The 23835-nt window shown below is 50.1% G+C and overlaps 8 protein-coding genes across 8 annotated transcripts; 4 read left to right on the forward strand and 4 right to left on the reverse strand.

Annotated features, from left to right (window-relative positions):
- Positions 1-1267: 1267 nt before the first annotated feature.
- Positions 1268-2557, forward strand: BCR38DRAFT_348984 (pectin methylesterase family protein; the record flags this gene model as incomplete). Its single annotated transcript, XM_040856459.1, has 2 exons — positions 1268-1927; positions 1985-2557. The coding sequence occupies 2 exons, from the start codon at positions 1268-1270 to the stop codon at positions 2555-2557; spliced, it is 1233 nt and encodes a 410-aa protein (XP_040712805.1).
- A 439-nt stretch (positions 2558-2996) lies between these two features.
- BCR38DRAFT_487639 (S-adenosyl-L-methionine-dependent methyltransferase) lies at positions 2997-4978 on the reverse strand (the record flags this gene model as incomplete). The annotated part of the gene is made up of 3 exons (XM_040864180.1): positions 2997-3205; positions 3269-3674; positions 3734-4978. The coding sequence occupies 3 exons, from the start codon at positions 4976-4978 to the stop codon at positions 2997-2999; spliced, it is 1860 nt and encodes a 619-aa protein (XP_040712806.1).
- Positions 4979-6266: 1288 nt separating this feature from the next.
- On the reverse strand, positions 6267-8064 carry BCR38DRAFT_441518 (uncharacterized protein). Its single transcript, XM_040860777.1, has 2 exons — positions 7807-8064; positions 6267-7741 (listed from the first exon to the last, which is right to left on the reverse strand). The coding sequence occupies exons 1-2, from the start codon at positions 8037-8039 to the stop codon at positions 6664-6666; spliced, it is 1311 nt and encodes a 436-aa protein (XP_040712807.1). The 5' UTR covers positions 8040-8064; the 3' UTR covers positions 6267-6663.
- Positions 8065-9996: 1932 nt separating this feature from the next.
- On the forward strand, positions 9997-11519 carry BCR38DRAFT_476517 (uncharacterized protein; the record flags this gene model as incomplete). The annotated part of the gene is made up of 2 exons (XM_040863041.1): positions 9997-11101; positions 11175-11519. Exons 1-2 carry the CDS (start codon positions 10046-10048, stop codon positions 11517-11519), a joined length of 1401 nt encoding a protein of 466 aa, XP_040712808.1. The 5' UTR covers positions 9997-10045.
- Positions 11520-12524: 1005 nt separating this feature from the next.
- Positions 12525-14196, reverse strand: BCR38DRAFT_348777 (O-methyltransferase; the record flags this gene model as incomplete). Its single annotated transcript, XM_040856449.1, has 4 exons — positions 12525-12668; positions 12753-13690; positions 13746-13791; positions 13954-14196. 4 exons carry the CDS (start codon positions 14194-14196, stop codon positions 12525-12527), a joined length of 1371 nt encoding a protein of 456 aa, XP_040712809.1.
- A 3150-nt stretch (positions 14197-17346) lies between these two features.
- Positions 17347-18520, reverse strand: BCR38DRAFT_459635 (S-adenosyl-L-methionine-dependent methyltransferase; the record flags this gene model as incomplete). Its single annotated transcript, XM_040862310.1, has 3 exons — positions 17347-17836; positions 17897-18101; positions 18163-18520. 3 exons carry the CDS (start codon positions 18518-18520, stop codon positions 17347-17349), a joined length of 1053 nt encoding a protein of 350 aa, XP_040712810.1.
- A 2573-nt stretch (positions 18521-21093) lies between these two features.
- On the forward strand, positions 21094-21501 carry BCR38DRAFT_411728 (uncharacterized protein; the record flags this gene model as incomplete). The annotated part of the gene is made up of 1 exon (XM_040858604.1): positions 21094-21501. The coding sequence occupies one exon, from the start codon at positions 21094-21096 to the stop codon at positions 21499-21501; it is 408 nt and encodes a 135-aa protein (XP_040712811.1).
- Positions 21502-21843: 342 nt separating this feature from the next.
- BCR38DRAFT_349277 (uncharacterized protein) lies at positions 21844-23082 on the forward strand (the record flags this gene model as incomplete). The annotated part of the gene is made up of 2 exons (XM_040856479.1): positions 21844-22149; positions 22228-23082. The coding sequence occupies 2 exons, from the start codon at positions 21844-21846 to the stop codon at positions 23080-23082; spliced, it is 1161 nt and encodes a 386-aa protein (XP_040712812.1).
- Between the last annotated feature and the right edge of the window lie 753 nt (positions 23083-23835).

Raw genomic sequence — 23835 nt, forward strand, 5'->3', positions numbered from 1 at the left:
CAATTGCCTGTCCAAGCTACCATGTCACCATGCATTTTGACAGTTCGTAATGATTGGAGACAAAGGACCCATTGTGCCCGGATCGATAGATTCCATCCATTTTTTCCGCATCTATGATTTTTCCGTCAGTGAGAACGCCTCGTCAACAGAAGATCATCGCAGCTATTCCTGGTTTGGGCCCAGTTCACCGGGCTACAATGCCCAGAACAACATCCAGTCCTGAAAGATCCTTGATTAGCGCCACAGTCCCAGTCGGATAAAGTGGTTTAAATACTTGGCATTGGGGACACTTGAGTATATTTTCAGGGGTCAAAGTTGGGGAAGCTTGCATCCCCGCACTATACTCCTCTGGAGCTACGAAGGAGTTACGAAGGCAGCTGGGGCAACATCTGGGGCTTTTAATATTGTCGGTCGGCTGGTGTAGTTGGTCACTTCGCTGGTAGATAAGTCCCGAATTGAGCCTCGCCCACTTGGGTCGGTGACGAGTCGCGGGTGCGAATCCCGCAGCTGACACACAAGGGGGTTTAGTCAACCCTTACGGCGCGCTGCCCACCTTGTTGACTTCGCCTACCTAGCGATAATAGGGAGATTGGTGCAGTTTAGGATTACGAGCATCCTAGCCAGTCGACCGTCAAGCACTACGTTGGCGGAATATAACTCGACAGCCGGTCCAGAATTCGAATCGTTAACCCGACCCCTTATCGGACCTCGCCTATACATAACGCTCGTCGGCGAACCCGTCCCCTCACGATAGAAGGCGCGCAGCACGCCCTCTCGCCGTGATTCTTGCGAGCGTCTAGACCACGTTACGGTCTATCCACTTGAGCGTATGGTTGAGATGTATACGCTCGACGAGAACCCCAATTAGCAGATACTACGACTTGTCGCGACAAAAAATAGTCGAGCATCTTCTGCACATCAGCAGCATCCCACCCCTGAGGACGAATTTAAGTGCCACATTACCACACTTATCGGTAGTTCAGGCAGGGGTTGTAGCACTTAGGCTTAAGGGCCCGCTGTATCATCTATAGCCCCTTAAGGGAGTACTTGTAGAGGTACCGAGGATTAACACCTACGGCGTATTTAATATTATTATTATTAATATTGTCGGTCCAGGTTCAGGAAATCTAACGTCTTCGATCGTATTTTCTTTGTGGGATCTTACTCCTTGAATATACGAAAGAATCCTATGCTATGTTGAGAGCGCTAATTATTGGCAGTCAACTCACAATGTATATATCGCCATAAGTAACATACAGTCGTGATAATGTTGACGGTCAAACCACTTACACTCATCGCTTCCCTCTTGCTGCCAACAACAGCGAGGACAACAAACACCCCAGTCCAAACTTTCGCCAACTGCCAGAGGAAGACCCCCAACCCACTCTCAGGCTGCCCCCCTGGGACCCTCTACGTGAGCCAAGTCGACACGAACGCAACGTTCCGCACAATCCAGAGCGCCATTTCTTCCATCCCTAACAACACCACGCCCTACACTATCCTCATCGCCCCCGGTACTTACATCGAACAACTGAACGTCACCCGCGGCGGCCCCCTAACGCTACTAGGCGCATCAAACCTCCCATGGCAAAACAAGTCATACGCCGACATCGATTACGACACTCCGCACGAGAACGACGTCCAAGTGTATTGGAACTCAGCCAACAACGACGCCGTCTTCACTGATAATGTGTACACAGGCGTCCTGACCATTGGGCCGACCCTCAACGCCACGCTTACCGGCTCAGGTCCGACGGGATTCCCCGTGCCAGACGATACGCCCTTCGGTTGCACGGATTTCCGGGCGTATAATATCGATTTCAGGAACGAAGAGTTTCCGTACTCGAATGGACCGGCGCACGCGTTGGGGGTGAGTAGGGCGAATGCGGGGTTCTATTCTTGCGGGTTTTATAGTTGGCAAGACACTGTAAGTTATAAGTTGTGAACTCATGACCGTGAACTTTGACACCAAATATGGATATAGATATACATCGGCAAACTGGGAAATGCATATTTGTATGACACGGTCGTGGCCGGGGAAACTGACTTCCTCTACGGCTTCGGCACGTTCTGGATCTCAAAATCGACTCTGTCACTGCGCGCTTGCGGTGGCGGCATCACGGCCTGGAAGGGGACTAATACTACATTCGCCAACAAATACGGTGTCTACATCTCTTCATCTCGCGTCCTCGTCGCCAATTCCTCCATCGCGCCCGCCCTCGTGGATAAGTGTTCGCTCGGCCGGCCTTGGAACGCGCTGCACCGGAGTGTATTCATGGACACTTACTTTGATTCGAGTATTTTACCAGCGGGGTACACCGCGTGGGGCGGCGCGGTGAATGGGAATATAGGGGTGAACACGACGATGGCGGTGTGGGATGTGTATGGGCCGGGGTACGATGGGGTGGCGGAGAGGAAGAGTAATGTGACGATGATTTTTGACGATGAGGAGATTGAACCTTACGTGAGGCCAGTGGATGTTTTCATGACGCCGGCGGGGGAGCAACCGGATGTTGCCTGGATTGATCCGGCGACGCTGGGGTCCGGGGAGAGGTGAGTGAGGGGACTCTACGTTGAGCGGGGAAAGAATGGAAGAACGAGAACGTAACGAGATACTGTGTTTCGTAGCGATTTATTATCTATCAAAGTGAGCTCTCGAGGTTCCCAATGTGGGATAGGTGCAATTGATGCCTTTCCTCCAGCCTGATGAAGCATGATTGTTATTTAAGGGAGCAAACAACCTCATTATCCCCTGATCAAGTCTGTAAATTGCTCGTAAAGAAGTTAGCGATTCTTCCAATATCGAGGCCAGGTCTGGAGAAAATCACCAGTTTTCAACTTGATCCAGGTTTTGAGAAAATAGGGACACGTACCTTCTAAGCCGGCGATTCCAAACATCATACAAACTACCTACAGATACCAATCTTATCCACTGAGCTGTCTTTTCTGAATCGACCTGGTACTGCGTTGTCCGCATCGGAGGCAAGTTTTCGTACTTAGTCCAGCACCACTACATCGTCGTCCTCGACGCGAGCCTCCATTCCGTCATCGCGCAACAAGTGCTGCAGAATGTAGCGACAGAGCCACTCCGCCGCGGCAGGGGGCACAGCATTCCCAATTTGCTTCTTGATGGCCTGGCCCTTGAAACGATGGTGCGACGGAAAAGTCTGCAACGCCGCGAACTCGCGAAGCGTGAAGGCTCGCTCTCCCGAGGGGTGTTAGTTGTTGCTCCGGCCACCGCTGGTCGCCACGGTGTTATGCAGCACACCCTCCGGGTCCCAGGGGGCTTTGGGGTAAGTTCCTTTGGCGCGTCCACCTCGCTTGAGCTCCTCAGGGTTATGAAGCGTTGCGCGGCGGCCGATAGTAGCGAGGGCTTTAGCGACGGTGGGTCTTCCGGGCTTGGGGGGAGGGAAGCTGGGCAGCTTTTCGCCGGGGCCGGACGCGATGATGATGAGTCGCTTGCGAGGCTGAGGCACGCCCCAGGTTTCCATGTGGATAACTCGGTACGAAACGGAGTAATGGCTGTTGGTGAAGCAGTTGTTGAGTAGATTGAAGTAGTGTTCAAATCGGCGGTGGAGGATGCCGAATGTCTGTTCGAGCATCACAATCCTTGGTTTCAGCTTCTTGATGATCTGGAAGCACGAGAACAACGCGGCTAGGTTCGTGTCGTCGTTCTGACCAGGACGCGTATGAGCCGGCGACCATCTTGACAAGGCGGTGAAATATGTAGGACGTCGGGCCGTTGTTCGGTGTTCGAAAGGTACTGGATCAAGTGATGAACATCTAGCTGTCTGATGTCGCACTCTGGAAAACTGCGCTGGTACGTAAGGCAAGCTGCTTCCCAAATATCGCACGCCATCTTAAGACGAAAGCCGGCGGACTTCGCACCGCGCGAAGTTCCTCCAGCTCCGCAGAAGATATCTGCGTAGGTGTATTGTTGAAAACGGCCCTGAGGGAGACGAATTTGGTTACTGTTCGGGTTTAGGAGGGCAGATTCCAGGTCGAAAACAACCCCGTCAAGCTGGCCAGGGTTGTAGGATCCGCCTCTAACAATACCTCCTCTCGAATTATTGGTTACAACGTCATCCGGCACTCGAAATGCCTCGGGGACATCTTCTGCTCGAAGATGGATTATAGCCACTCCACGTTGCTTGCCGGCCCTTCTTTGGAGTGCGTCCTTGTAGAAGGTTACTAACTTCCATCTGTTCATCAGCGGTCCAATCTCGTAAGCCTCGAGCTTGGATGCATATTGGGAGGCCTTGAGGGCGTGTTGTGAAAACAAGGCATTGGTACTTCGCATGTCTCGCTTGCCAATAACGGTCTCTGCCATGATGTCGACTGCAGCCTGCTCGTCCCAAGGGCGCCGATCATTCTCGTCAACGTGCAGTACTTGAACAACCTCGTTTCGCTTGTAAGGAAGCTTGGCCTTGGTATTGTGTGTGCGAGCGTAGAGTATGCCTCTAAGCTTGGTGTGGCCATCCGACATCCAAACCAGGTCGACTTTCAGAAATGTGGCCAAGAGGTTCGCTTCGTCGAGTCCGTCAAACTCTACAGTATCCCTCTTCTCGATGGTCATTCCATTGTGATTGCAGCTCGGCCGGATGAGATCAGCTGCAATCGGCGCGTTTCGTGTGATACGCTGTGCTTGCTGCAGGTCAGGCGTTAGAGATGGAGATGGCACGCTCAAATCGATGACCTCGGCGATTTCTTCGGTAAGTTCGACTTCTGCTTCTTCGTTCTGTTCGTCATCGATGACAATAGGTGTACGGCTGGTTTGGCCCAAGTTCTTGAATCTCTCAATGAATGGGCGGTGATCGCGATCGAACTGGCCAGGGTTGATATTTCCCTCCACATCGGAATCGGCAGTTCCTTCGTCCTGGTCATCATCAATGACCATCACGTCATCTACGCTTGAACCGAAGCCCCCGTATCTGTCGAAGAAGGACCTTTGTTGGCCCTGGAGCCATTGGCGATCCATATGAACAGAGAATAGGGTCGCAATTGCGAGGAAGATGTAGCAGCGGGTTGGTGCGTATGGGAAAGAAAACGGGTGGGGCGCAGTGTGCGAATCTGAGAAATATTACCTTCTAAAACTATTACAGAGAAAGACCAAAAGACAGAAGATACAATAAAAGATTACTGGGCTGTCCGCGGACCTATATCGGTTCACGATTTGGTGTCTCGTAGTTGGTGGTAGCTTCAGGGAATCAGAAGGCGGGTACGAGGAAGGTAATTACAGGGCATCAGATAATAAAACACTTGAAAGCCGCATTGGCAGAGTTTAACAGGAAATCGCCGCCAAGGTAAGATGTAGCTAGACTCGCTAGAAAGATCCAGGTTCTCAACAACAGATAATACTGTCTTCTTGACTACCTGCGGCTAAGAATGGAGAGAGAGTCAATACAGTTGCTGCGTATCATGTTCACTTTCGATGGTAACTCGACCATCTCATCGGCTGAGGCTCTGTTGACAATGTCGTATTTATTCCTGTATAGCTATTGTTCTGGGCTTCGTGGTAAGAGTGACTTCTTGCCTACAAAAGTGTTTCCCAACTAGAACTACAGAGTATCCCGTTGGAGCTACTACAACTAATCGAAATAAGATACAGTAACTTCCGCTGCCTCGTGGGCCACGCTAATCGCTAGGATTTGAAATTTCCACGGTTATATAAGTCATTTTTCTAAGTAAACTGCTTTGTCTCGGGTGAAACCTGCACCTTGGAGAATTCAGGGGCGTGAAGACACAATGGTAGTATTTACCATACTCCTTCGTTTGATAGAGATGAAACTGTGTATAAGTACTACTCAAGAGCCTTGATTTCGGAATAAAAAGGGGTTCAAGAACGAAATATAAGAGTTCACTTCGTGTCTTACCTATTTCTTGGAAATCATCAGTTCCTAATGAGTACACAGTTTCAACAACATATTCAAGTGGCATGACGCTGTGCCCTAATCAAAGTGGAATATTAACCTCTTTAAACAAATTTTCGATCTGGTCTCTCATAAATTATTAGCATACAGAGGAATTCAGTGTAAGTATTGTGTCCTGGGCCATCCCATTTCTGTACCGGCCCTTGCAACGTGAAGAAACTGGCGGGGTGATGTCCCTGAGTCTACATATATGCCGTAAGAGATGAGATCGCAACCGAACGACAGCGTAGACGCGCGTTAAAGGAAACAGGAAAACCCCATGAAACTCAAACACCAAATATATATGAGCAACGCGGGTGAGGTGATATTACAGTATTGAAAGTGTGACCCTCAAACCACAAAGACAGATGGTAGAACTTGACAGCGGCTGCCAAGAGGCGTCAATCGACTTGACGAGATATGACTGCGAAGTAACTGGATCATGATGTTTAAAGCGATAATAAAACGAATCTGTGAAATAAACAAGTCTAGATATATCAAGCATAATAAAGGGCTACACATAATGTAAGCCTGTTGCTCAAGTGGAACGAGTTGGTGGTTCTGAGGGTAGCTTATGCCGTAACCACACCCTAGTACAGTCTGATATTGGCTACTTACAACTGATTGATAAGGACAAAACCTGGGATGATACCAGTTTTGACGGCAGTGATAAACCATTAGGTACAGCATCGCACCTGCATCACATTCCATAATTTGGGCCGTATTAGGGAATCGCTAAGATGGGATGGTGCGGTCAGCAGTCCCATGCATGGTGGTTTTGAATCATATCAACAGCGATACCATCGTTCTTCCAGACCCTGCCGTCCTTCATCACAAAGCTGATCCTCCGCAGCGCAGTTTTGTCTTCTCTCGGGTCCGAATCCAAGGCGATAATGTCAGCGCGATTGTCCTTTCCAAACCAGCCAAATTTGAAGCCACATAAATCACCCCCACAGCTCTCCCAGCCGCCAATCGTACATGCTGTCAGGACATCATTGAGGGGTATGCCAGCCTCCACCATCAACTCCATCTCTCGTGCACCCTGGCCATGTGAGAATACCCCGGTATCACCACCTGCTGCTAGACGAACGCCAAGTTCGTGCGCCCGTTTTGTTTGTGCTAGAATGCCCTTGATGCCATCTTTATTGAACATCTCTGCGGCTGCCAGCGTCGGCACGAAGATGCATCCTCGCTGTTTCATCTCGTCAAACAATTCGTCCGTAGTCTCAAAGCCATGCTCGAGAGATGTAACGCCAGCCTTGACGGCCATCATTGCTGCCTTGAACCCCCCAGCATGTGCCGCCACCGGCAACTCCGCCAGCTTGGCTTCCTGGACAATCATGTTCATCTCCTCTTGGCTGAATAGCGGCACATGGGGGTTGGGATCCGCCGGCGGGAATTGCACTCTCAACTTGTACGGATGCTGCTGTTTGGGCGGAAACCGCATGATCTTCCGGCGGTAGTCCGCGTAGAACTTGATAACGTCGGCGCCTTCGGCCACACGTCTACGCACCGCCTGTCTGACACCCTCGGGGCCATCTCCCGGATCGGAAGCAGGCGGCGCCCGCACGCCACCGTGGAAGTTCTCGGTCCTTACCTCGAAACCACCGGTACTGCCCAGCGGATGAGTCGCAACAAAGAGCCGAGGCCCAGGTATCAGCCCACGGTTGATGGAGTCCCGCAGATTGACATCGAAGCTTTGCATCGCCTCAGACCCCAAGTCACGGTAGGTTGTGTAGCCCGCCAGCAGCGCGGTGCGCACATGGTTGGTTGCACGGACAACTCGTTCCACGATGCTCTCGTCACGCATCTGCTCTGCGGCTGGTCGCTCACTGTGGAGTTGTCAGGGACGCAGCTTTGGGCTCGAGTTGCACAGCTATGCTCGGGTAGTTCTTACTTGTAAGAATGCAGAAATATGTGCGTATGAGCATCGACGAAGCCGGGCATCACCACTTTGCCCCGAAGGTCGACGTCGGTTGCGCCCAACTTGCAGAGCTGAGCTTCTCGCTGATAAGCATCAACGATCACACCGGCTTGCGGGTCGATGACGATTGACACATTTTTGAAGAAATTCTTCCTCTGTGGGTCAAATAGAGTTGAGGTATGGATGGTATAAATATTCTCTGGCATCTTATCTCATGATTATCATTGAAAGGTGGCGCATGTATACGGTGAAGGATTGATATTTGTGGGACTTGTATGAGCTGGGATATTTGCTAACCCCGCCCTGGGGCGGTTGTATGTTCATGCATAATCCCTGTTAACCTTTTCGATGTCCCAACTCGCAGACGGTTCTTCGGTTTGGAAGTCTGAAATATTGCTTTGAAGTATGTTGAAGCATTGGCGAGACCGCGGCCAAAACGTACTATGAACAAGTCGTCTCACTGAAACCTGCATATTAAAACCACCAGCTGTTGCCAGGGGGGACCCAAGATGCCGAACCTGCTGAAGCTACTACTACGCTTGTCTCGTCCTTAACCACATTTTATAACGGGTATGCAGAATAAAATACCAGAATCTATCGTTTCCTGGCAACAAATGCTGGTTGTTTCAAGTTCCACCAATTCATCTACGGTTGGGTGGAACGACGTGACTAATTGCTTCCTATTGCTTCCTATCGCTTGCTTCGTCTAAATAGTCCATCCAGTAACTCATATTCTTGTATACGAAGAGAATTCCAATTCTTTACATTGTGCGGACTCCGTGATGATCCGTGAACTTCTCATAAACTATGTCCACTCCGATGAACGAGTCTACCACGGCTCCTTTTCATCCTACCAGTCTTTTGATTCTACTTCATGCTGCTCATACTCACGGAACCACAATTTATAGAAATAGAACAGAATATTCGGTATCAATCCTATGAGTTCATTTTTTCACTTTAAGTTTCTATTTCTGTTTCGATTGACGTAAAGAAAAGAAGAAAATGATAGTGAGATGGAGTCTCAGTCTGGGACAGATTGACGAACATGAAAGACTCCCGCAGCTTCAAGCCAGCCATCTATGGAATCAAACCTGTGTCTGGCCACAATTTTGGCGACTGGCAAAGTTCTACTCCAGGGAATGTAGACTCACCAATATTCCATTAGAGCCTTATCACAGGACTTGATTGCTCGTGAGGGTGTAGTCACGTACCCATCATACGCACTATGAGATAATCCCGCGACTCGACCGAACAGGTACCAGATTTGTTGTTTGTGATAACAGCGTGTGCTTTATGATGTGGATTTGTTGTTTGTAAATACGGTATGGTGGTTTACATATGAATAACCAAGTTGTGGCTGCATTTAGTCGGAAAATCGAACAGGTGTCAATCAGAAACCACTCAAAAGGGTAGCAGAAATCAGGGCTCTACAGTAGTCTGGATAGTCGTTATACGTGATACTAGGTATTCCATTTTAGCAAAGGGGACGCGATGCACAGCGGGCAGGACTAGACAAGGGAATCCAATCGTCATCTCTTATATCTAACCAAGTATTAGACGTCGTTTTCCTGTGGGATGGGATAACACTGGAATTGAAAATACATCCTTCATATATATATATACATATGTAAAAGTACGCTGAGATGAACGTAGCATAAATAGTTCTATCTCGGTGGAACAGTACTGGAACAATCTGGCTAAATAAGCATGAACTGTAGTTGCTTCTCAGGCACATGATGGAAAAGTAAACTTCGTGTGTTTGGTCGCTGTGCAAGAATTTGCAATTGACCAGAGTTTCTTTACCTTTATTTTGAGGGCGATGTTATCACTTCAGACGACTTTGGACTACCTTTGCCTCAGGTGGCAACTGGTTCTGCTGTGCGTCGTTTGCGCCTTCTGTCTTATGTGCCCAACCCTTCAACATCTTATTTTGGTGATCCTCCCGTCTCGAACACCTGGTTCCGGTCTTGCGGTCGGCAACCACCAACATCGACGCCTCTTCACCAGAAACGCGCACTCTCAAACAGCAATAGGACCATATGATTCCTCACCGACTTTGCACACTACCAAAGCTCACGGCATTCTGTATTTTTCAATTACCTCACTCCCGACGTTACTCGCGCTATTAATCCGTATCCTTCGTTCTTGCATTATTGCGAACATCAGATTGTTGTCGAGCCTGCTGTTCATCACCACGTAACCCACCATCATCATGAGGCCCCGCCATGACGCTATGGAGCATGAAGTCGATCTCTCTATGCCAGGAAAATATCGAGCTGGCATCTACGCCATTCATAAGCCTCAAAATCACGAATCTAGTTCCTCGCCCGCCCCGGAAGGTGAAGGCAACGAGATCGTATCACCCCCTGCGACAGGTGATTTCTCCGAAATTCGCGTCTACAAGTCGCGTCCTCGTGCCACATGTCCATCGATTAAGGACGTCACTACCAACATGGCGCTGAGGTTCAAGAACCTCCATATAGGCGTCACTTTCCGTCGGTTCAACGATCTGCCCTCCGAGATCCGCTGCCACATCTGGCGGGAAACCTGGGAGCATCGAACCGTGACCTTATCACGTTACATTTACCGAACTGTGCTGCACGGTGCCAAGTATCAAATCGAAGACATTACTGCAGGTAACGAGTCTAGCCATCGGCTCATGCGGATCTATGCATCTCGACTGGTCCGTCAAATCTGGGGCATCAATGTCAACATGCCATCAAAGCCGAGAGAGTATCTTGACACGGCGACGTGGAGTGCCACCAAACCTCCTCCCAGCCTCTTCATCAACAAGGAGTCACGGGCCGAGACCCTTCGACACTATGAGCAAGCTCTTTACCTTGCCGGAGGAGGTTCAGTCTGTTACTTCAACTTCGATCTGGATATCGTGCGAGTCCCCGTTCACAACGCCGTTGGCATGGTTCTCCACCCAAAGCAGTTCAAGAGACTACAGCGTATCAGTATCCCCGAGCTGTCGCCTGCCCTCTCGAGCTTCGCGAACAATGTGGGGCAATGGGATGAAGCTGAAATCACCACTGCGGGCTGGACAATCGTCCCTACAATTGAAGACCCTCCCATCTCGTTTCCAGAGTTCGGACGTGTATGGAGACTGCTCCGATGGCAGTATCCAAACCTGCGCGAGATCAATCTCGAGAGATTCTATCAGTGTAACCGATATGAGTCGACCAAGACGAGCCGATTGGATTATCCCCTTGACCTGGCAGCTCGCCCACAGTTCCGCCGCATCAGCAATTTCGATGACCATTGCGTGAGTTTTCCTCTTGACCCCTACACCTTCCCATTTGATATAGTCAGTCACTAACTCGACAACTCATATGCAGCACTCCTGCTTCAACATCCAGAAGGCCATTGACCAGCGTTTTCCGCAGATTATCAACGCAACGAAGGGGACTCAACTCGACATCTGGCGAATCCTAGACCATCACCAAATCAGCGAGCCAGTTTGGAGACAGAAGAAGCTCGTCATTGGTACACTCCCGGCCGAGAACGGACGCAATGAGGAGAAGGTCACAGTGACGTACTGGAGAGTTCATTCCTGGAGCTCTGGCGGATCTCAAGTCCCCACCCGGCAGGAAGAGCAGGCGGAGCGAACGTGCGTCGTTAGGTCTCTTGAGAGAGTCTTCGGAGCGCCTTCGCGCTATGACTACGTCGCTTACAAAATTTAAATGCCACCGATTCTGTGCGGCATAAGGAGTCATTGATGTGTCATTAAGAGAATCTTGCCCAGCCTGCTGAGGTCAACTCCATTTCAGCCGGCAAGGGTCATCGACTTATATTGCATTGAGGTGGTCTTTTTTTAAGATGCTGTTAAAGGTCATTTCAGATGGCACAAGCTCTTTTCCTCCTTGCATCACCGGTATTTCGAGAAGGGAAAAATAGCACCCATTGAGGTTTTTTCTCGAGCCACAAAAGGAGAAACAGGTGCTACAGGAGGTATTTTAGAATTCCTACTTGTTTGAAGAAGGATGAGATGAGTTTCACACTGCTCGAGGTAGTAGCTGCTTATCTGCCCTTGAGCCAAGATTAGGGAACCAGATGGCAAAATGCGGTATTCTCCATGGCATTTCTGGATTTTTAAAGACTGATGATATGGATGTTGCACTGCTTGCAGGCGGCCAGGAGTGAAAAATCTTCCCTCGGGCAGCAAAACTTGAGGAAGAAGTGGGCTTCTTACATAGCAATCCAGGATTATGACAGAGTATGATATACAATCAGCGTTGAAAAAAGCAAACCATGTTCATTCATTTGACCACCTTACCAGCTTTGACGTTACGCGCATTCACCCCAAAGAATAGAATGCAAGCCTGAAGCGAACCTTGTTCACTTTACTGAGATAGGGATGTCAACACCCCCAGTCAGTCTCTCGCCACTCATGGAATAAAAGATAGCGAGATATTCAAGTAGTCTACCTATATGCGTTCGCATCAATAATAATAAAAGCGCCAGCTTTCCACAGAACACATGGAAAACACAACCAAGTATCGCTATGCATCAGGATGCCAAGAAGTACTGGCTCTATGCTCAAATCAAGTGCTTCTCATCCCGTCCCCTTTTCCCTGAATTATGTCCGGTGCGTCTCTACGCATCATGCAGAATTTTCTCGCATCCTTTTCCTGTGCCATTAAATGCCTTCCAGAGTTGACTCCCCAGACCTCAAGTTGGAAGCATCATCAAATTTTGCCGTTTACTTCATTCCTATCCTCCCCCGAACCCAAACCCGAAGCCAAGCCCAAGCTGAAGTTCTTCCCAACTTCATCGGGCTTCCAAACCGCATTCACAATACTCAATCGGCAGCCTTTCGGTCTAGTGATGCCCTGCATAGATCACATCAGTACCGATCCCTATAGTGAAGAGAGAAAGCGGGCAAAAAGGGAAAACAAAATTTGGCAAAAACTCACCTTAAAGACAAACCCCTTATCCGCCAACTCAAACAACTCCCTAAACTCCCACTCCTGCCTCTCCTGCGCATTCAGCAGCGTCATCATAACCATATCCATGCTCCGTATCAGCTGCTCGTTCCACGGGGTCTCCATGCCGGGCTCCTTGAGACAAATATCATTAATCACAATCCTCGCCCCAGGTTTTAGCGCCGGTATCAAGTTCCGCAGGATCTGCACCGCGTACGGCTTGGAGTAGTTGTGGATGATCCACCGGAAGAAATACACATCTGCATCCTTCGCCACCTGCGGGGTGAAGAAATCGTGCGCCTGGAAGACGACGCGCTCCACGACCTGAGTGTCGTCACTGATGGGGTTGGGGGCGCTGCTGACTGTCTTGGGTAGGTCTTGTACGATGAATCTCATGTTACGGTATCGCTTGGCTAGGTCGACGGATATGAAGCCGTGGCTACCGCCCATATCGACCAGCGTGCCCCCACGCGCATCGATGTCCGAAAAGATATCTTCGTTGACTAGGTAGGAGACCTCGTATCCCTCGCCGCCAGTTAGGCTGCTCATAGCGAGGGCCATGCGTCGGGCACGTTTGGGGTCCTTGCCAAACGTGACGAACATGGGTTCCTGGTCAACCGTGTTAAAGGCAACATTGAATCCGGTGCGGGTCAAGTTGGTCGCTTCGGGATACTTCGTAATAGCTTCGAGGACGTGGCTAGAGGCTGGGTAGATGTCCTCCGTGTTGAAACCAACCCAGGCGTTGAGGCTCTCGTCCTCGACAAGAAGTCTCGAGGCGGCTGTGTGGGCGATGACCCCAGGCGACGGCTCGATGAAGATGCGTTTTGTCATGGCATGGCGTAGAACGCGGGCGAGATTGGTGGGGTCGAGGGTTGTCTTGCTTTGCAGTTCTGTAAGCGTGATTGTACCCTCGATAGGAACAAGTTTCGCTAGCCCCTTTTGTCAGTTCACAGCCAAATAAACAATCATAGTATAGCGGCTTACGTATCCCGAAATGGGACAGTAACTGCAAGCTCTGTGTACCGAGAAACTGGATAAGTAAATGAAGTTAGTAATTTCTCAAAGTCGAACGTCTTGTGGCTGCATCTATCTGTTTCAGATTGGCGAATCTCGCATGCAGTGTACGATTAAGCGAGTGTTGGGCAGGCGAGTGTAAATGCAGAAAAGAAAAAAGAAAGGAAAAAAAACTTACATCCCAAGCCAGCCATCTTACACGTTCTTTCGGACTGACCATAAGATCTCGTAACTCGCTCGTTGTTTGAATCACCTCTCTGCGACTTCTTGCGATATCCTCGGGCAAGTTTTCGAAGTCACCGGGAGCATCAGCATCAAAGCTGGGGAGAGGCAATCCTCGGTCTCGAAAGTACATCTCGACCTTTTCCGTTTCTCTACTGATCTTTTGAGCCAGAGAGGACATGCTAGATGGGAATTTCATGGTTTTCTTCGCGTGTTCTGGGGGCACAGCTGGCTGCACCTCCAATTGGTGTGTTTCCTCTGTAATTGCCTTAGCTGTAGAGGACGGTGTGTGGTTAGATTGTGACCCGCCGTTCTTTCTTCTCGTCTCCTTTTTATGTGGTGTTTGGTCTGCAGAGAAGTAGAGCCATGATCCCAACTTGTGTCTGATCATCTTGGCTGTATTGAGCGTATTCCTTCACTATGTCTGGAGATTCAAGATCGGTGGGTGCTGAAAGATCCGGTTGTGTCAAGACTTGATCGTTACAGGAAACGTGAGAATGTTGGTTCCTGCAAGGCTTGGGTTGAATGGTATCGTGAGCCGAAGTCAAGCAGGCTATAAGGGTAAGGGAAGGTGAAGTGAAGGTCAGATCAGATTCACTCAGCATCTTTCTTTTCTTTCCCAACTCCGGGTAACAGGCAATCAAGCAGAGAGGCGTAAACAGTGGCCTAGTTTTACTGCCATATAAAACTGGAGATGTAGTTGGCTTGATATTTCGCTTCTTAGCGTGTTTGCCAATGTTCAAAATATCCAGGTCTCCAAACTGACAGGCCAGAGAGAAGGCCGTTCAGTGGACATCCACTTGAGTCCACCAACTCAGATCCAGATTGATTTAATGTCTCAGATGATAGAAATACCACCAGCTCGGGCCAGTCACGTTCTGACTGCAGTGACTAGATCCTCAACCCAGGGAGTCCTAGGCAGATGATCTGATGACAGGCCCAAGTCCCTGGTAGTGGGCTCCTATGGTGTTTGTCTGTGGGGCGTCACACGGTAGAAACTCCAGAGGCAGAGAGGCGATTGGAGAAGGTGGAATCTCTGGAGGGAAAATGAGACGGGCCAGCAAAGACGAGTAACGAAAGACAAGCAGCACCGACGATGTAGGTACCACTGTGTATAACCCGTCGTATTTGTCAAATCGGATCTGGCAAGTTGTATCCGGTAAAGGAGATTTCAAATGACGTGAATGAAGGAGATTGGACCCAAGCTACTAGTATTTTCCTGGAATTTGGCGTGCGCTGTTGGGGCACTAAGGGTAATATCTTGCTGACGCAGTTATCCCTTCTCTCTCGGCCGTCTGCACCTTGATGATATCAACGCTGGGCCTGCGTCCCCCAGCGCCTCCGTCGTATGTGTGCATGCAGGGGGCCCGTCTGTTGTGGTCGCCGTCATGTGTAGAACTTTGGCGAAATGGCGTGCAAAGTTGCAGCTCTGGTGCCAATAGGGGACCCTAAGCTGCAGTAGACCGTGGTCCACTTTTCCATACTGAAGGATATAGACCATCCCCCTCTCGGTTGTGATGTACACTTATGCAAAAGGAGGAGATATGATATCATGGTATTCTTATAGTGCCAGTTCTATGTTTAATGCATTGTTGACACCTATGTGCATACGTCAGCGTAACCGTCGCCTCCGTGACACAGAACAAGGCGGCTCAATCCCCAATCCTGAGTGCGCAACAGAGAAGCGACCCGAGGATTAAAAGAGACTGAAATGTTTCCCTGTGTACAATACAGGATGAATCTGGCCAGATATGGCCGAAAAAAAAAAGAACAGCATTGATTGATGACGAGGTTTCAAGCGGCCTCGATGTATGCGTGCCAGCGCCGAAGACCAAGCTAAAGGTGCAGGATAAAACATAATATTGATAAAGATATTTGTCGTAATCAAGTGCCAAGTCGGAGATGATGATGCCGGGGGTTTTTTCTTGCCAGGATGTATCGCCGTCGACTATATAGTTTTCTGAGCTGAAAGTATCCCAGCAATTTCACTGAGAGGCTATGGGTGCAGCCTCTCAGAGGGAAGACATATTATGTCGGAGCCTCCCAAGTCTTGCCAACAATAAGGAAGTCAGCCTAGCGGTATTTCACCCCATCCGAGTTGGCTTCCGATCAAAAGTCCATGAAAAGAAGCGGTGGCACTCGACGTTGTGTTGGATGGAGGACCATGGAGGTAGCCGTTGGTAAGCTTCACAGGCCGTCTTCTAGTAGTCGGCAGAGTGCTTGCGGAAGTCGTATATGGAAACCGTGAAAGGTCCAATTCGTTCCCGGGCTCAAGGCACGAAGTGAGGAGTCAGACCACCCGCTCACCTATACCGTGACACGGCATGGCCGATTGAGGTACACAGCCGCCTTCATTGGAACTGAGGTAGAAATCAAAGAGCCCAACTTATATAAAGCATTCAGTGCTAACCTTGTTTGAAATGGGGTGCATGACATCGTTGAGTTGACAGCGGAATTGTACATCCGAAGGCGCCCTGGTGTATGCAGGTCGGGAGACGGTCTACTGGTTGGCCGCCATGCAAGACCTGGTTCCCTGCAACGAGGGAAGAGGCGCGATGATAAGACACGGCTATCGTCGAATATCGTGAGTGGCGTCTGATGGTCGGATTTGTCCAACTGGGCCTGTCAAATGGACCCAATAGGCTGGGAATCTTTGCACCAGGACAGCACAGTTTCTTGTGGTTATTACAGTTGAAGGGTGCTTACTGTCAGATAGGAGCGGAAGGAATGATGCATTCGTAGAACCCTAGTCACATATGCTGTCATCCGCCGCTTTGGGTATCACTGCAGTGCTATAAGGCCTACTTCTGGCAACTTAGAAGCCAGCCTGTTCCAACCAGAACCCAAATCCTAGTGTGTGAAAAACTTTGACGCTAGCAATGTTTGCTGAGTGCCACCACCGTCGCTTCCAGATCAGGTTGTATTGGACGGATTCATAAGGGAAGCCACAGGCCATGGGCGGGGATCTGCTCTTTCCTGTTTCGGCCATCTGGTATCTGCGACATCACATCAACTGCCCATGACTATGCCTAATTCGGCAGACCTTGAAGGCTTAACAAAGTTGTCCGTAGTCAACTTATTGCGTATCAATCAAATTAGCCGGTCCAATTGAAGCATTGCAAGTTTGATGGGGCTGCGCTTGGACTGCGAGAAAAGAATTAGGTAGCAATTACTAACAGCCCAGGCAGGTCCGCAGTCAGCTGCAGCACCAACCCTACGCATTTCAGCTTGGCCGGCCCCGAGTACTTCGGCTCTTCCAAAGGCCTCCTCGGATAAGACTATCCCCTTTAGAACTTGCAAGCCCCATGCAGCCAATGGGTTTTCTTCCACTCCCTTCGTGTAACCGCCGCTAATTCATTCCTCCATTCTCATGCACAAGATTCCGGTGTGGCTTCTGGCCATAAACACAGACCAGAGGCATGTACATCAAACAAGAATTATCATGATACGCCCTCCTCACAGCCACGAGAAATATCTCGACCCGTTCCCGAGGCCACCTCAACCCCCTCATCATGGGTCCCAAAGCGATGGCTTGCACGCCATCCAATAAAATCGTCTTCCAATACAAACCAACACTCTTGAGCTTCCGGTTCTTGGGCCACGTGCCGATGGGGACGTGAAAGACACGCTCCGTTACGTTGATGTATCCGCACCGCCGCATCAGGTCGGCAATCTGCCCGTGGCCGGAAAACTCAAAGTGGACGCCCAGGGCGGCGAGGCCGTCGCCGATGTGCTTCCAGTATTCGTACACGGGGTGGTCGGCGCCCATTGTGTCGTTTTCGCTCATGGGGAAGTGGTAGATCTCTTGGAGTTCCACCCACCCGCCTGGCTTGAGGTGTCTGTCGTTGCACAAGATTGTCAGCCTCTGTTTCATACCACGGGAATTGGAGAAACCTCACTCGTAGGATCTCCTTAACAGCGCTTCCCAGTCTCTGATTGCCATGACTGTGTGTCTGGAGTGGATATAGTCGAAGTGATTCCGAGGATGCAACCAAGGGCTTTCCACGTCGTCGACCATGAAGCGTACATTTGGTGGCACCCAGTCAGGTTGGATTGGGGACAGATCGATGCCCAGGATATTGGCGCTTGGGAATTCATCACCCACTGTGGGAAACCATCGTGTTAGCCACAACCAATTCCCGCGAAAGCTGGGGTCCGATCATACTTTCTATGGCCCACGCCCCTGTTCCCGTGCCTATGTCCAAGATCTCGTGCGGGCTGTCTCCGATGGGAGCAAAGTGGAGTTGCTGACACAGCATGGTGAGCATTTTGTGCTTCATGTCTTCCCTTTCCTGCTCGCTATCGTCATTGGGGAAGTTATAGCGACCTTCCCTGAATTTGTGGTAGCGCCTGCCATTTTCGAATGAAAAGTCTCTCACACTGGATGATATCGAGGTCGAAGCACTCGACACCGTATCGGATTCGTATCCCCCATCGGTCACTGACTCATGATCAGCGATGATTCCTCCCTCGGCCTGCTCAACTGCATCGGCATCTTCCTGCGCCTGCTGTTCCTCCGTCATGCCCTCATATGAATCGTAGAAGAATTCGTTGCCGTTCAGCCCCGGCCCAGGAGTAGAAGGTAAAGAGGCTGGGCGACAAGGAATATTCTGCTCTACCGTAGGATAGACATTGGTGGTGTTGGCCTCGTTGCCACTGTTGAAACCTAACACAGGGGTGGGGGGCGGTCTGGGTGCGTACGAGGCGAGCCACGACTCGACAGTAGGGCTTACACTGTTGATATCGACTTGAGAAGAAGAACCGGTCTCCGTTCGCCGCTTCTTGGGTGTCGGTTCAGCGTGGACTAATTCATCGAATGGGAAGTCTTCACGATTCATTGGGCCTGGCTGTGCTAATCGTGGTAGTTGTGCAGATGTGTACGACCATACCAGCTGCTCCGCTTTGGGGGTTGTATCGTCGATATGGCGGTACAGGGGGCGATCCTGGCGTTCTGTTGGAGTTTTGAGTGACGTATCGAGCGCCAGGCGAACTCCACAATTGAAAGATGTTGGCGGCGCCGACCGTGTCTCGAGTCTCAGGTTTTGCGCATGGCGCTCCTCCGCTGACGCAGCCTCCTCGTCGTTCGAAAAGTGCGTATTAGAAGAGTCTGTACGTTTAATCTGCTGAGGCTCGGCTGATGCAAGGGGAACATCAGACTGGTAACCAAGGTAGCGAAAGTTTGGGTCTATGTTGCCCCCAAAGTAGTGAGCGTTTGGGTGGGCGATGACGGTTGACCCATGGCGAAAGTTTGCCATCGTGAAGAGACCCACGCAACAATATTTTATCCTCTTGTCTTGTTGTTATGTTGCAGTTCTTGAAAGTAAGACATCTAGGCTGATTTCGTAGTAATCACCCAGGGTCAATTATGGGGATATGGAGGGTTTCATAGTCGGTGGAAAATATTGACGAACTCGAGAGAAACCTAGGAGTATCTGCGGTTATCGGAGACTGCCACGACGACATCCCTCTTCAATCGCCATATTCTTCCCCTCAGCGAACGCCACAATAACCCACGTTCCACGAGGCTAGGGACAAATTAGAACATCTTGTGTTGCTGAAACACGTCGTAGTGGTTTGTTCGGTTGTCTGCATGAGCGATACCCGTCGACTGTAAAGACCCAAGAGGAGTAGGTCGCAATTATCAGATCATAATGGTTCATCCCCAATAGTGCCAATCGATCTGAACTTGATGACGGCTCAACGAGCATTGAAACAGGGGTACAGTATGTATAATAGCCGTATAGGGGGCTTCAGATCTAGCCATGGGAAGGCCTCAGATCGGAACCTCGTAGATATTATCGAAGTATTCTTTTGGGGTCAGTTAGCAAACAATTATTTGGAGGCAAGGGCTTCAGACTGCTGACCTCTTACGCCACGGAAGGCATGCCGCCCAAGTCACACTTCGTTTCCTCGGCTCCTCTTACAGACCAACCTGACGGATAGCCGCAGTCCATTCTCCGACGTACATCCCTTTGCATCTTGGGAAAGTGGAAAATGATTGAACGGTAACCGAGGTGGGAAAACATCCATTTGGGCCCAAAGATCGTGATGAGCTTCTGCAAGCTGCAAACAAGTTCTTTTCTCCTACGGCTACATTGAGCCGCATAGCTGCCAGTCTGCAAAAGACCAATCACACCATGTCCTGAGGTACCGACGACTTGGGAAAGAAGAACGTTTGAAACATGCATGCAGGTTTAAGAGTGATCGCGACAGTTCACCTAGTCAAGGAGTACCGGCCGCACACTTAAGATTACTCAAGCAGGTCGCAGTTCTGATGACAGCATAACGTGCTAATTTGATATCAAGCTCGCTTGTCCATCTCTCAACTAGCAGACAGTCAGCAATATTGCGGCACGGCACCATACCATACTGAAATATGGCGATGAAATGACGACTTACCCGTTGAAATTTCATGAACGTGCTTTCAATATGCCCCATTGGCTCATGGGTGCTTGCTTGCAAGGTTGACGAGACATCCGCCGAATATTACTTTGTCGGCCGTAAGGCTAGTCGCACACGTCCGGTATCCTCTTCTTCGTTCCACCATGTTTGTGGTCCAGGAAGATTGCGTGCGTTCTGTGTAAAACTGCCCGCTAACTGCCGTCGACGTTCTGTTATGATAGACGAGTAATATTCGTCTTTTTTGTTTTCAGCAAAAACCTCATATCTTACCTCAGAAACCCAGTACGAGCCGTGGACTTATTCGACATGCTTTGACGAGACTCAATCACTAAATATATAGAAGACTTCACCAGTCGGCTTGAGAGGAAAGACGAACTGCCGTGGACGATGTTACATTTTGGTGAGACGAGACGTAACGAGCTGCCCAACGGTTGGAAGCGGCCAAGGGCCACAAACTTACCGGTGTTTGTAGCTATAAACCCCAAACCATCGGTGAGGCCAAGCGACTTGCAAGTATCCCTGGTCATCACTTCCGCACCACCGTCACCATAGGTAAAGGGAACGAACAGCCGGGAATGGATTCAGTAGACAGGTACAGAATCAATGACAGAGCCATCCAATGTAACAAGGTCTATGCAACAATTCTTTTTACCTTTGTTCTATACTTACCTTCGCCGTCCTCTATTCCGCCAGTATGCTGTGGACTGACCGCGCCCAACATGGGGAGTACCATCAAGACAACCATCCTGGTTATGCTGATATCTACGAATGGCAAACAACGAGCCGTTCCATACCGTTGCCTCTGAAACAAGAATTTTATCTGATGCACGCCGTGTGCGCCTCCTTTCCTAACCATCTCACTAATTTTTGCGGCAACGATCCCAGTGGGACCTATACTTCGCGTATCGATCTGGAAGCGGCTGGTAAAGCCAAGATGTACTCTATGATTCGTGAAGCTTGGGCTATACGTCCGGATAGGCAATGGTACTTCTTCTACGAGCCCGATACATATAGCGTATGGGGAAACTTGAACTCCTCGTTGCCGTCCTATATTATCAATCCTGCAGAACGTGGCGGCGGGACTGAGTTTGCTGTTGGCTAGGCAGGTATCGTTCAGAGCCGCGAGTTGTTGAACATGGTGACAACCCGGACTAAACCTAACCACTAACCCGTCATATACAAGTTGCTGGTCGTTCCCAATATCGAAGTATCTTTTTGGTGTGATAGGGGTCAGAGTTGGACCCCCTGGTCAACTCGGACGTCGAGTCCTAGAGGTACGGTAGTAACTACCCCTGTCAATCTGCTTTGAATTCTAGCTAATACGTCATTAAAGTATCCCTGTATCCCTATTTAAGCTAGACTCTTCTGAGTGAAACCTACAACTGTTGAAACTCTCCAAGCCTCTTGAGGATCAGCTGGGGTAATTGTACGATTATACCCAGCAATGTCTCCGATTAAATCTTCCAAACCGTTCATCCGCCCCTGCGAAGGCTCGAACTGGGATTCAGCGGCGTACGTCTCCGACACCAAGCTCCACGCCCGTGTCGCCGCCCACCTCGCCGAAAATGACCTAGCATCCGCCATCGCAACCGCCTTCTCCCTACCCACGCGCGACAGCTACACATACCACGCCAACATGAGCGTCTCCCTCGCACAAGTCCAATATGTCATCTCTCTAGGCAACGCAAATGGCCTGCACGTCTGGTACTACTCTCCGAAACCCCCTTCCGCCAATGAAAAGCCCGAATCGGTAGCCATCCCTAAGCAGTCGCAACAACAACAGCAAAGAGAGTTGCCAGACCCCTCCCCGCCCCCGCCGCCGAAGCAGGACATCGAAACCTACATCTCCATCTTCGCGCCCCAAACTCTAACCCCCAACATTCTCAAAACCTTCTCCTCGAACGCAAGAAAGGGTTCCCTCCGCCAATCCATCGCATCCTACCTCATCACAAAAAGATATCTGCACCCCTTCCTCCCCGCACTGCAGATCCCGCGGTCCAAAAAATCCGCGCCGCCCAATCCCTATCTCGACTTCATCTCCTGGGCCTGTGTGAACCTGGAATGGGCAGGCCCTTGCCCGGCTTCCGAAGCCCTCAAAGGCTCGCACCATGTTTTACCTGTGTTTATGCATCACTTTGGGTGCGTATGCCCCTCGCACGAGGCGCTGTCCATACTAAAAGTCCTCGCCGCGGGTAGAGAGATCTGGGATATGGGCAGCGGAAACGGGTACTGGGCGTTCATGCTACGGGCGTACGGGCTGGTCGTGAAGCCGGTAGACAATGCGCAGAGCAGTTGGCGGGTAAGTTGGGTGTCCGATACGGAAATTGCAGATGGCGAGGCGTATATACGCAGCCATGATAGTGGTAGGGACGCCGTTCTCCTGCTTGTGTACCCCATTGTCGGGGGTGGCATCGCTGGTGGGCAGGAGGGCGGCTTTACAAGGGGGTTGCTTAGGGAATACAAAGGAGATACCGTCGCTGTCGTAGGTACCCAGAATCATAACGGGTACACAGGGTTCAAGAATATGAGTATAGATGAGTACATGGAGCGTGAGCAGCCGGGGTGGACGAAAGTTGTCCAGGTGCCTTTGCCCAGTTTTCCGGGGAAGGACGAAGCTTTGTTCGTTTTCCAGAGTGGCGAGAGGGCACCGCCCAAGACTATAGGTCAGGGCCAGGACAGTTAAAAATATCAATGATGGAAAACAAACGTGTCAAGGTAAGTTTTGCCTCGAGATGATAATGTAACTTACGCTGATTCGAGAATATGTGTAAATACCATGCGAGTCGGAATTTTTCATGCCGATAACCAGTCACCGGTAATCAGTCACCGACGTTGCTCAGAGTGAACTCAAGCTCAGTGAACCTACTGCGATTCCTGAGATGTTGCACTTTAGTGCGATATATCCATTAGTACGTAAACGTAGTTTTGTGGGAGAAGCCCCCCTTAAAGACCTAACTAAATCCACCGAGGACTTGTATATAAATATCAATCATGTGCTCTGGCTGACGGACATCTTTAGTACCGAATATACGGTCCAAAATATGACGAATTCTAGCGCCGGCTAGGTCTAGCGAATGCCTAATAAGCGATTTGATAAGCGAATAATTAACGGTACCGATCACGGCAAGCCGGCTATTAGCATTATAATTCAGGGGGCCATATACAAGGTGGGGGCTCTAACATCGCCATTATAGAGCGGAATTCTAACGTAGCGTGCGCAGCGCGTAACAGTTTTTCTTCCCAGTCGTAGATGGCAGATACAATGGTCACGTGAGTCACCAATAGAGTGGGGTTAAGATTACCAGCCACTTGGGTCAGTGCCGAAGAGCCTTCTGATGGGGGCCTTCCACATAACAACAACAATCAATTGGACTGGCGACTTCAAAGTCACAGCCATCTCACAGAGAGGTCACACCGGTAGACGTGGGCCCTACAG

Source organism: Pseudomassariella vexata, assembly GCF_002105095.1.
Source record: "Pseudomassariella vexata strain CBS 129021 chromosome Unknown BCR38scaffold_11, whole genome shotgun sequence".
Lineage (NCBI taxonomy): Eukaryota > Fungi > Ascomycota > Sordariomycetes > Amphisphaeriales > Pseudomassariaceae > Pseudomassariella > Pseudomassariella vexata.